General features: G+C 41.8%; 1 protein-coding gene across 1 annotated transcript; it reads left to right on the top strand.

The window, feature by feature from the left end:
* The first annotated feature begins 9,554 nt into the window (after nt 1-9,554).
* Nucleotides 9,555-11,947, top strand: LOC121979627 (protein FAR1-RELATED SEQUENCE 5-like). The gene is made up of 4 exons (XM_042531620.1): nt 9,555-11,393; nt 11,498-11,557; nt 11,639-11,734; nt 11,897-11,947. The coding sequence occupies exons 1-4, from the start codon at nt 9,555-9,557 to the stop codon at nt 11,945-11,947; spliced, it is 2,046 nt and encodes a 681-aa protein (XP_042387554.1).
* The last annotated feature ends 946 nt before the right edge of the window (nt 11,948-12,893 follow it).

Genomic DNA, 12,893 nt, shown 5'->3' with positions numbered 1-12,893 from the left:
TCGATCAATAGATCGATTGAAGTGATTTCAATCGATTGAGTCCCAACTCCAATCGATTCGGAAGTCTGATTTTAGCCTGAAAAGATTGATTTCAGCACTTCAAGTCACTTCGAGTCCCAATAACCATTCCAAACCCCTTGGAATACATTTTTAGACATTTAGAGAGAGTTTTCATGATGAAAACAAGTATGGATTGGTTAAAAGAAACCAAAGTAAAGTTTAGGATAAGGTTTAGTTTCAATTCTGATTTTTGGAATCTTAAAACTTCAAGTGTTGGTTTTCAAGGGTCATTAACCATTCCTAACCCTTTGGCATACACTTGTATCCATTTAGGAGGAGTTTTCATGTTAAAGGCAAGTATGGATTGGTTAAGGTAGAGTTAGGTGAAGTTTAGGTTGAAGTTTAGCTTCTTTATTGAATTTTGAACCTCAAAACTTCGAGTTTTGGTTTTCCTAATTATTTAGGAACCCCGAGTCATTGTTGGTGCAATGATAGAAATTTGACCATGTTTTAGGGGGAGTTACTCTTTGAAAACATAAAAATCTTTTCAAAGACCTTAGAATGTGGGTTAAACCTTCGTGATGAATTAATACTCAGGGTCGAGTATTGGGGAGCAATGAAAGATTGGTTATCTTCATTGCTAGGATGATAAATACTCTCCGACGAGCATTGTGGAGTAGATTACTACTCAAGGGGGAGCATTGAGTTAATGAAGGGGATCGGACCTTCATTGGTAAAGTGAAACATGCTCTTGGATGAGCATTGAGAAGAAGATTACTGCTCAAGGGGGAGCATTGAATACAATGAATGGGAGTTTCATTGAGAAGTGGATGCATGCTCTAGGATGAGTATTGTGAAGTGAAGTAGAGCTCAAGGGGGAGCTTTAGCGGCAATGAAGACTATGAGATATTCATTGTGGGGTTGTTAACTGTTGGAACCCCAAGGTGTTTTGATGTGATCAAACAAGCTAAGTTAGGTCCTGCGTTTGTTTAACCCTTGTGTCTAAGTGTGCAGGAGCTTAGGAAAACAGGAAGTCGAGCGGAAGACGCGGCTAGCGAGAAGGACGGCACGGGGAGAGAGCCGATGGGCTCGGTGCGTCCGAGGGACGAGGTGACCGCGGAAGAGTACACCGGTGGACGAGAAGAACGTGCACGGCGTTCGAGGGACGAGAAACCGGGAAGGAAGGCTGCTCGAGGAGAAGGCTGGAACATGGGTTCGGGTGAGCCCTATTCCGGATGGCCGAGATCACCCAAGCTAGTGGAGCCAGAACAGAAGACCCGGACCGAGACGAGCTGAACCGAAGCAGAGCGACTGGACGGAAAAAGTCAACCAGAGTTGACTTTTGGGGTCCGGGGCGCCCGGAAGCCCGGAACCCTCCGGGGCGCCCGGAACGAGGTTTTTGACCAGATCGAGTCAAACTCGATCTGAACGTTGGGGGATAAAGTTTTATCCCCCCAGGGCGCCCGGAACCCCCTCGGGGCGCCCCGACCAGTGTTATAAATATAGCACTGGTTTGCACAGATCAATATAACTCACTTGTAATCAATTCCTTCTGTGCTTTCAATTCTGTTCTTTTCATTTGTGCTGTCAACGTTGTAAAGAGGCTACTCCGCCCAGAGGAGAATCAGATAGTGCGTTTACATTCCTTGGATTAGCAATCCCCTGATTGCAAACCAAGTAAAACTCTGGTGTCTGCTTTTCTTTACTTAGTCTCTTTTATTTACTTATTACAAGTGTTCATTATATAGTTGAAATCCGAGAAAGGTTCGAGTTTTATTTTGTAGGGCAATTCACCCCTCCCCTCTTGCCGGCCTCTAAAGGGACCAACATTAACAACATGTGAGGTTGTAAATAATGAAGAGTTAACTCTTATGGGGAAGAGTTTATTTTCTAATTTGATGTGTGACAAAGGGGGAGAATGGAAAGTTAAGTTAGGTCTTCATCCCAAGCAGAGGGAGTTTGCCCTCTAGGAAAGGGAGAGAATGAAGGAAACCTTCATTCATGCTTTGTCATGAGAGGATTAAGGCTATGAGATTTAGCCTTGGTATAGAGAAGAGATTAAGGCTATGGGATTTAGCCTTGGTATAAAGAAGAGGTTAAGGCTATGGGATTTAGCATTGGTATAGAGAAGAGATTAAGGCTATGGGATTTAGCCTTGGTATAAAGAAGAGATTAAGGTTATGGGATTTAGCCTTGGTATAAGGAAAATGTTAAGACTATGGGATTGAGCCTAACTTAGAGGAATTGTCAAACATCAAAAAGGGAGAGATTGTTGGGGCAATTTCTCTAGGTCAAGTTTGACCAGTTTGACTAAGCTTGAGTTGAGTCAAGCTTGAGTCGAGATTTGAGTTTTAATGTTTGACAATATATGGAGATTGCTATGGCAATCGTCCGGTTGACAATATATGGAGATTACTGGAGCAATCGTTCGATTGTGGAGATGGTCAAGGGATTGACCAGGTTGATGAGAAGACAAGTTAAGTGAGTCAGTGTTGACCGGAGACTTGACCGGGAAAGTCCTAACTGGAGGTTAGGCAAGAAAGGAGTCAAGTGGGTCAAGGTTGACAGGAGACTTGACTGGGAAAGTCTTAATTGGAGATTAGGCAAAGGTAAGTCCAACAGGAAAGTTGATAAGAGTGAAAATCCAAGTAGGTCAGTGTTGACCATACTTGGTGGTGAAAGTCCTGATAAGTGAGATCAGGCAAATTGGAAAGTCCAAGTGTGAACTTGGCAAAGGAGAAAGTCCTGGTGAGGAGCCAGGCAATTGGAAAGTCCAAGTGTGAGCTTGTCACAGGTTGTAAGCCCAAGCATGTAGTCTTGGCAAGGTAAGTCCTAGTGTGACTTGGCGAGGAGAACCCAACAACTAGGATGAGGCCGATGGAAGCTCCAGAAGGTAAGGCGTGAAGGATGGGGAGATATCCGAGGGACGCAAGGCTGATGGAGGAGGCTAGAAGGCTAGTTCGAGGTTGGTCGGGAGTAGCCAAATGCTAGGCGTGCAAACCCAATAGGTTACGGTTGACTGAGAGTTGGGTTTGGGAAGCTGGACTTGAGTTTGAGTCAAGTCCAGGGTGTTCAATCGATCGGGCGATCGATTGAACAGACTCTAATTGATCAACCGATCGATTGGAGTGTGTTGCGATTGTTGGAATGACCCAATCGATCAGCCGATCAATTGGGGTCAGGAAAACGCGAGCACAGAAGCTCTCCCAATCGATCGGGCGATCGATTGGGAGTTGCCAATCGATCGGTCGATCGATTGGGTAGTAGAAGCTCTCGCGCGGACGCGAGAGCACAGAAAGGCTCTGAATCGATCGGCCGATCGATTCAGGCAGTCCAAATCGATCGGTCGATCGATTGGGAAGTGACCGTTGCGCAGGTTGCAAGCGATGGACGGTTGGGATTGCTGGGTGCTGACGTGGAAATCGATTGGGGATGGATTGGATCGATTGGGAGCACTGTTTAAAGCCTTGGCGGAGCATTTTCTCTGTAGTTCTTGGCGAGCTTTCTGCTGCGATTTGTGTGTGACTTTCACAGCGACTTCTCCACAACTCTCTCCGCCAGTCTTGAAGGTTCTTGGAGGCACGTCCAAGTCAAGAGGTGAGTTGCAACAAGAAGAAGAAGCTAGGGTTACGATTTATTGTACAAATCTTGTAAGATTTCCCTTGTATTTGCTTCTCTTTATACTCTTGTTGTATTGTGAGCTTGTAAGGCTTCTCCGCCTTCGGTAGTTATCACAAAGGAGTGGTTTCATAGTGGAGGGTGCGTGAGTGTGTGGATCCTTGGACTAGTCACCTCTGCTTGAGGTGGATACCAAGTAAATCCCTAGAGTTAGCGTTGTTGGTGTTTGGTTCTTGTATTTTCCGCTGCACATCATCAAGAAGATGCAAACCAACTCAAGCGCGACGAAACGCTATTCACCCCCCCCCCCCCTCTAGCAAGCACAAAGTTCCCAACATTCTATTCATAGTTCACTAGTCGAAATATAGCCGTTGAGGACGTGGTGGATTCCGGACGCCTAGACCAAGTCCGGGCGCCTCCACTGTGACGCCTTATCCGGTCTGCAATGGCTCCACAACAGCTTCGTGATAAGTCTCTTATCCATACCCGGGCACCTAGAATGTTGCTAACGTGGACCCAAATCCTATCCCCGTTATAACGTCTCCGAAAGGGCGCCTCTACTAGCCCAAATTGATCCAGACACCCGGACTGGTCTAGATTGGTCTGAACGCCCGCACTGGTCCAAACCCTCGCACTGGTCCGGACGCCCGGACTCTGGGTGCCTTGACAAGTCAACTTTGTGTTGACTTGTCTGGTTGCTACTCTACTTGGGTGATTCTCCGGTCATCCAGAGTTGAGCTCATCCGAAACCAATTTCGGCCTTCTCCTCGAGCAAACTTCGTTCCTGGCTTCTCGTCCCTTGGAAGCGACGCGCGCGTTCTTCTCGTCCTCCGATGTACTCTTCCACAGCTCTTCTCCCCTCGGATGCATCAAGCTCGTCGACTCACTTCCCGTGTCATCTTTCTCTCTCGCCACATCTTCTGCTCGACTTCCTGTGTTCCTAAGTCATGCACACTTAGACGCAAAGCATCAAATACATAAAGTCTAACTTAACCTAGTTGATCACATCACAACCAACTTGGGGTACTTACAAATGAAACTTGAGTAAATAATTTCTGGTTGTGTGTGTGTATGTATGTATGTATATATATATATATATATATATATATATATATATATATATATATATATATATATATATATATATATATATATATATATATATATCTCGTGGACCTTACATCCTTGAACACATAATTTTTTTTATATTTAATATTATAACTTAACCTATAAAATTTAAAACGAAAACTTAGGGGCGTTTGGTTTAGGGGAATAAGAGTGGGAAATGGGAATGAGAATCATTGATTGTCATTGTTAATGTTTAGATTATAGGAATAGGAATGCAAATAAGGGAATAAATTCTTGAAATTGGGTAATAACTCATTCCCATGTACCTCCCCTTCAATGATCCATTACCCTATTTTCATCAATCAAAATATTTCTTTATTCCAAAAATACCCTTGACCTGAAACTAAAATTTTCTCCCTTAATACCAAATATCAAAATATATTTATTTATTTTTTCTTTCATATCACTTCTCTCTCCTTGTTCTCACTCATCATATTTTCTTTCTCATCATTTTATCACACACTTTCTCTCTCCTTAATCTCTCCTATCACACTCTCTTTTCTTTTTTTTTCTCATTACACTTTCTCTCTCATCATATTTTCTCTCTCCTCAATCTCTTCCATCGCACTCTCTTCCTTCTTTTTCTCTCATCATACTTTCTCTCTCCTCAATCTCTCCCATCACACTATCTTTTCTCTTTTTTTCTTATCACATTTTCGCTCTCATCACACTTTCTCTCTCCTCAATCTCTCTTGTCTCGCTCCCTCTTTTTTTTCCTCAACACATTTTCTCTCTCATCATACTTTCTTTCTCCTCAATCTCTCCTATCACACTCACTGCTCTCTTTTTTCCTCATCACACTTTCTCTCTCCTCAATCTCTCTCATCACACTCTCTCCCCTCATTTTTCTCATTACATTTTCTCTCTCTTCATCCTCTCCCATCATACTTTCTCTCACATCATATTTTTTCTCTCATCTTCTCTCATCATGATCTCTCCTATCACACTCTCTTTTCTCATTTTCTCTCATCATACTTTCTCTCTCTTTATTCTTTCTTATCACACTTTCTCTCTCATAACACTTTCTCTCTCATCAGACTTTATCCCTCATCATTCTCTTTTATCATATTTTTCTCTCACATCTATTTTTTTTCTCTTATTTTCCTTTAAGAGTAAAAAGAGAAATTTTGATTTATTTCGATAGAAAATATGCAACTAATCAAACATTGCTTTTAAGAGTGATATTCATGCTCATACTCATTCACATTCCACAATACAATGATTCTCATTCCGATTGTTATTTCTAGAAAAGAACCAAACGCCCCCTTAAATGACATAATCGTAAGTTAAAAAAATTAATAATTTTTTTAAAAAAATAATAAAAAATGCTCTATCACGGACTTCTCAACGCACACGAGAGGCATCCAACACAACACAACACAATTATATATATCCTACACATCTTCCTGTGCACGACAGGTCCTAAGAGCACTTCCGAAAGCCCCACACAAAAAGGAGGGGGAAGTTTCTTGTGGGTGGCTTCCCCCGGTCATGCAAGCCTACTGTCGCCCCACTCCACTCCACCACCATCCGGGAGTCACTGTGGAAGATGATCGGAAGACTTGGCTTGATGCGGAGGCGAGCTAAGAAGGTTGGGTTTCTGGAGCCGGGGACAAGAAGAAACGGCAGTGAACTCGTCAAGCTTCAAGGTGTGTTAGCACACAGCCTCTGTGCCGAAGCCAGCAAGCCCAATTTCCGGCCATAGACCAACTACAGCTACTCTCTGGTCACCCTCGCCGACCGTCCTGTTGGGTGAAGGGTGGAACGGGAGGGTAAAGGCCACAGATAGTGCCGCGGTGGCTGGTGGCCGGGATTGTGCAAGCAGCTAAGGAGTTTGGTGTTTCTGGTGACCAGCAGGTTGCTGGGTGTCTTTCCGGCGAACTGGGAAGGAAGGAGGCAGTGTGGTTCACAAGACAAGGTCCGTTCAGTTCATCTTCAACGGAAGTTGCTGTGCCGACCGAATGCAGTGCTGCGGTGGCAATCGGCTGGGGAGTGCAAGCAGGAAATGCAGTTTGGAGGAACTGGGCGTTTTCCGGCCATCAGCAGAGCTCCGGGCGGTTTCCGGCGAACTTGGGATGAAAGAGACTTGGTGTCACCTTGGGGAATGTGGTCAGATGGTTCCAGGAGCGGGAGAATTCAAAAATCAAAATTCAAAGCTTGGGCAGCAAGAGGGGAGTTGGTACGTCTTTGAATTTCAAATTTCCTCTCCCCCTTAATTCGGTGGCAGAATTCGTACTCGAACTTGGTGGACTTGTGGGTCATGGAAGTTGGGCTCGAACCCAAGGCAAGGCTGTGAGTCCAAGGCCAACCCACTGGAAGAGTAGGTTCTTCACTGATGGTGGCAGCCGACCATTCCAACCTCCCTGGAGCTACCCCCGGTGAAGGAGCTCCCCGGCTCGATTTTTCACGCCATACGCTTCCTTGGCCATGGGAGCACATATGGAGCGGGTTAGCGGATGCAATTGGGCGTGCTAGATGGTCCGGCGAGGAGAAAGCGACGGCAGAAGGAGGCTGCTCACTGCTGGCCAAAGAAGAGCACAAGGGGGCTGCCACAAGATGATTTCACGGATGAAGGATGCACCATATGACTGGGATTACATCTACAATATCTACATTGGATTGTCCCCTTTGCCGGCCAGTGTGTTGTGCCTGCACGGCGATGAACAGAGGACGGCCGGAGTCCCGGCCAATGGAGGATGGTCGGAGCTTCATTTGGTTGATGGATTGTTTAAAAGGTGGAGGGGTGGTCTTGGACATGGAGGTGCTACCCACGCTTGTGATCTGAGGACCATGGATACGGCTGTCGATGATGGATGCCACTAGCGTGAAGGATGACCAGGTACAGTCGGTAGGAGGATCAGCCATGGACAGATGAGATTGCGACGATGATGATGACATCACATTAGTGACAGTGATGTGATGTATGTTAATGTCGTATGCGTGATTGTTAATTGTATGATTTTGATTGACAGTGATCTAGGAGGATGTATCTGTGCATACATTTGCCCTACAAAATGCGGTGGGACTCGACACTAATCCAGCATTGGTCTAGATATGACGTGTCCAAGACCGATCGTACCTTTTCTGCCTATAGGCATTTCCCATTTAATGATCTATTTACTTTTTATCAAAAAAGAAAAAATACGAATTTGATATCTCGGGTGGGGACCAGATCTTCTGGACCGCCTTTCCCTAGTCCGCCCCTGGACCACACCGGCTGTATAAAACGTCTCTCACGTGTAAAACACGTGCACGCTCCAACTCGAAAAATCCCTAACCTCTCTCTCGCCCTCAGCGTCGCTCCAGCGCCGAAGCCCCAGCCCCGTCGCCTCCCTCCCTCCCCCCCGCGCCGAAGACCCAGCCCCCTCGCCCCCCCCCCCCCCCCCCGCGCCCAAGCCCCCGCTCCCTCCCCCCCCCCCCGCGCCGCAGCCCCCGCCCCGTACCTCTCTCCCCCAACCTCGAACGCCAAACTCCATCCCTACCACCTCCAACGTCGTCTCCAGCGACATCTTGCGCCCTCCCTTCGGCGACCTCTCTCCTGCGGCCTCCAGCGACCTTCGCGCCCTCCAGCCCCTGCGACGACCTCCAACGGCCCCCTCCAGCGACCTCCGCAACATCCAGTGCATCGCCGACCTCCCTCCCGCTGCCATCACCTCCAGTGCATCCCTACAAACGTGTTCCTAATTTCCCCAACGTACACGTCAATTCTTACAAAGTGTTCCAATTTGCCTCATTTATCAGTTTATTCTTACAAATTGAATCAACTTAGACTTGAACAATCACCAACTGACATCAATATTTTTTTCTAAGAATATAAGATATGGATTTTGATTTCTGCTACCCTACTGGTTGTGAATGAATCTATCTATTTTTCATGTTGTAAAAATAAAGAACACGCCTTTTAGGACTTGACAACTGTGATTGCTGACACATTACTTGCAATTATGGATTATATGCCATTCTTAATTGTGGTACTAATTTTTACATTTTGAGGTTACTTGGATATTTTGCAGTTAAGATGTTTTCTAATATGATGCACTTTTTGTGTATGGTCATCATACCTAGGCTTTGCTTGAAGAAAGGTTCTTGAGTAATTTTGCACAGAGTGAGGAACACTCTTCTGTGGCAGGTAGAGAATTCCGTCAGCTCACCCACTGTCCTCCTTTATCTGGGTTGAGGTATGTTATTCTTTTCATACAAGAGTTAATATAATTAGTTCTTTTACACACTTGGATCAGAATCCACAATTTCTACTGTCCTCCTTGATGTTTGCTTCCGACACAATATGATTTTTTTAGAAGTTTTTTGAATTGAGACTGATATGCAGTTTGTGCTCACCATCAAGATAAGGTTTCAGCTTGGACTCTAACCATGGAGGGTGAATTTACGAGTTGTCGTCAATTGAACTTTGAAGAAAATGAAGCTAGTCAGGAAGGTAACTTTGATGTTATTGATGAAGGTAATAAGATTCATATTGGAAATGTATGGAGTTTCAATATATCAAATTTTACTTTTTATACATTTTTCTTTGTTTATTTGATTTTATAGGCTTAAACATTGAAACAGATTTGGATATACCACAATTGGGGTTAGAATTTGATACGGAAGAAGATGCATATCAATTTTATTTGGCATATGCTAAAAAAGTTGGATTTGGCATAAGGAGAGGAAAAATCCACAATGATAAATCGGGTAAATTACTTGATAGAGTTTTTTATTGTTGTGCCCAAGGCAAAAGAGGAAAAGACAAACGAGATATTTATGTCAAAGCAAGTCGTGATGAAACTAGGTTTGGTTGTGAGGCTAAAATGAAGATTAGTATTCAAAAAAAAAGCAAGTTTACTGTGGTGCAATTTGTTAAAGAGCATAATCATTATCTCTCAAGTCCAAACAAAACTCACCTCTATAGAAGTCATAGAAATATATCTTTTTCTGCAGCGAAACAGATTGAGATTGCAAGTGATGTGGGAATCCCCCCAAAAGCATCTCATGATCTTATGGTGAGACAAGTAGGTGGGAGGGAGAATTTAGGATTTATTCCTGAGGATTACAAAAACTACTTGCGATCCAAAAGAACAATAAATATGAGAGTTGGGGATACAGGGGATGTATTGGAGTATTTGCAGAAAATGCAGTTTGATGATCCTAATTTTTTCTATGCTATTCAAGTTGATGAAGATGATTTGATTACTAATATTTTTTGGTCTGATGCTAAGATGAGAGCTGATTATGCTAATTTTGGAGATGTTATTTGCTTTGACACAACCTACAGAAAGAACAATGAAGGTCGGCCAATTGCGTTATTTGTAGGTGTTAATCATCATAAACAATCGATACTTTTTGGTGCAGCTTTATTATATGATGAAACCAGTTTGACTTTTGAGTGGTTGTTTGATACATTAACTAGAGCTATGGGTGAGAAAAAACCAACTACTATTCTTACAGATCAAGATGCAGCAATGGCAAAGGCATTAGCTTCCAGATGGCCTGAAACACATCATCGTTTGTGCATTTGGCACATTTATCAAAATGCCGCCATACATTTGAGTGGAGTTTTCTCTCAATTTAGAGACTTTGCTAAAGATTTTGCTTCATGTGTGTATGATTTTGATGAAGAGGAAGATTTTATTTCAGCTTGGAATTTGATGTTGACTAAGTATTCACTTGAAGACAATGATTGGTTGAGACGCATGTACAACAAAAAGGAAAAATGGGCTTTAGTATATGGACGGCAAATGTTTTGCGCAGATATGACTACAACCCAAAGAAGTGAGAGCATGAATAGTATTGTGAAAAAGTATGTGACTTATAAACATAAGTTTTTAGACTTCTTCAATCACTTCCAAAGACTCCTTGATGATCGTCGATATGAGGAATTAAAAGCAGATTTTAGATCAAATACAACAGTTCCATATTTAATCTTTCCAATTGAGATTCTAAAGTATGCTAGTGAAATTTATACTCCTGAGGTATACAAGTGTTTTCAACAAGAGTGGTGCTTATCTCATGATTCAAGTTTAGAAATTTGTGAGGATGTTGATGCATTTACAAAATATAAAGTTACTCCTCACAAAAAGAGAAACTTGCATATAGTTACACTTTATAAGAAGTCTGAAAAAATTGAGTGTAGTTGCAGAAAATATGAATTTGCTGGAATTTTGTGTTCTCATATTCTGAAAATATTTACTTGGAATAATATCATGAAGATCCCAAGTGAGTATGTATTGAAAAGGTGGACAAGAAAAGCAAAAATTGGATATTTTGGAGTTTATGATTCAATGGCCAACAATGCTAGTTTCGATCCAAAAGTACTTCAAAACATGCGATACAAACATTTGTGTGGGTTGAATGTTCAATTGATTACCAAGGCAGCGGAAAGGGATGACACTTACAATGTTGTTAAAGATGCCATGTTGAGCTTGTGTAAGATGGTGGATGATAAGTTACAATTCAATGAATCAAATGTCCAACAATCAAAAGTGAGCCAAGAATCCTTGCAATTTGATTATGGTGAAGGGAACTCTACAGGAGTGAAAGGAATTAAAACAAAGAATAAAACGGTCTCAAGTAAAAGGTTGAAAGGTGGGTTAGAGAAGATTTCAAGGAAAGGAAAAGCAACGAGGAAAATAAACCAAGCTTCAACGACTGTAATGGTTTCTATTTCATAACTTTTAAATTTTTATTTATTTGGTATTATTTGGTGTTAAATTTGAATAATGTAAATCATTAATTTTTTTTTTGTATAATACAGGATGTAGATCAAACTATTTCCAGCATGCCCATCGTACAATATGACCAGATCAATCATCAAGTTGGTATTTGTTTACCTTATGTTAATCTAACATAATTTATGTTATAACTATTTAAAATTGTATTTTTTTTCTTGTTTTAGCTTATAAATTCTGTGCCAACAATTGGTAGCTCTGTTGATAGTGTGAGTATGACTGAGACTCAATTTCCACCATTATTAGCATCACAACTTTCACAGGTATTTATTTTTAATACAAGTTCATAATCTTTCATTAGATGGTGTAGTTTACCACTAGTATTTATTTTCCATACAAGTTACACCATTTAGTAATTTAACTTATTTTTTTTAATAGTTTACGGTTAACTATATACTTGATAATGCTTTACTATTATGTTATAGGTGCATCAATCATCTCATCTTGGTTATCTTCCAACAAATTATTTACCGTAATGCAGTTAGTACAAAGGTACGGTGACTTTTGTTCTTTGGTTTGGTGATTAAAGTATATATGCAATGTTGGAATTTTAAGTGTTGTGCATTTGCAGGTTTTTGTAAAATTTGGAAGATGCAGATTTTTGATGGGCTAAATTTCTCTTATATTGTGAAAATTAATGGATGAAGAATTAGATTCTACTGAAGTTGTTTTATGAAGAATTAGATTCTACTGCAGGTTTTTTTTTTTATGAAGTTGTTGTTTTCTGGACTATTCTACTGATGTTAAGATTCTACTGATGTTTTTTCGGTAATTGTTTATGATGATGTGTGCTTTGAGATGTTTGATAGTTTTCTAATTCATAGAGTAATGGTTGTTGCTAAGGTGTTGTTTGATGGCTGTTGCAGTGGTATAGTGCAGTGTAAGATTGTCAGTCTACATTTCAGGGTAAGATTGGCAGGATATAGGATTTGGAATAATGTTGTGACTAGGTTCACTACATACATCACGACAAATTATTTTGTTTCATTCAGTTCTTGTTCAGTCCTTGCATAAAGTGGCATATAAAGATGTCATCGTGCCATTTTCTTGTGGAAATGCTCGCTCGGTGCTATATAATTTAATCAGTTTCTAGTTAATCCAATTGAACAATGCTTCCGGTCATCAGTGCCATTTTCTGGAGATGGACCTTCCGGTCATCAGTAAGCCAAGGATGGTCTCAATTTCATCCATGATTTGTATAGTAATATATGCTTGTCTAGTACGCATGCTAGTTTCTTCTTCAGAAACCATTTTGGTAATGTTTTTTATTTGGCAATTGTGAGTTTCTATTGGTTTACTGAATCTTTGAACTCCACAGAGGTTGACTGTGATAAATTGGTTGGATGCAGTACTCTCTGTGAATGGTGAGACCAAAACTGTAATGAAAGGCATAACTCATGGTGCTTGTGACTACTTGCTCAA

The sequence above is a fragment of the Zingiber officinale genome, chromosome 5A (genome assembly GCF_018446385.1).
Source record: "Zingiber officinale cultivar Zhangliang chromosome 5A, Zo_v1.1, whole genome shotgun sequence".
In the NCBI taxonomy this organism is placed as follows: domain Eukaryota; kingdom Viridiplantae; phylum Streptophyta; class Magnoliopsida; order Zingiberales; family Zingiberaceae; genus Zingiber; species Zingiber officinale.
This window is presented reverse-complemented; position numbering and strand designations above follow the sequence as displayed.

Bases quoted from the DNA above. Each gene is read 5' to 3' on its own strand.
- LOC121979627 (XM_042531620.1), top strand. From the start codon at position 9,555: ATGAAGATTAGTATTCAAAAAAAAAGCAAGTTTACTGTGGTGCAATTT. The intron at 11,558-11,638 runs GTTGGTATTTGT...TTCTTGTTTTAG, and splicing joins ATGACCAGATCAATCATCAA to CTTATAAATTCTGTGCCAAC. The intron at 11,735-11,896 runs GTATTTATTTTT...ATTATGTTATAG, and splicing joins TAGCATCACAACTTTCACAG to GTGCATCAATCATCTCATCT.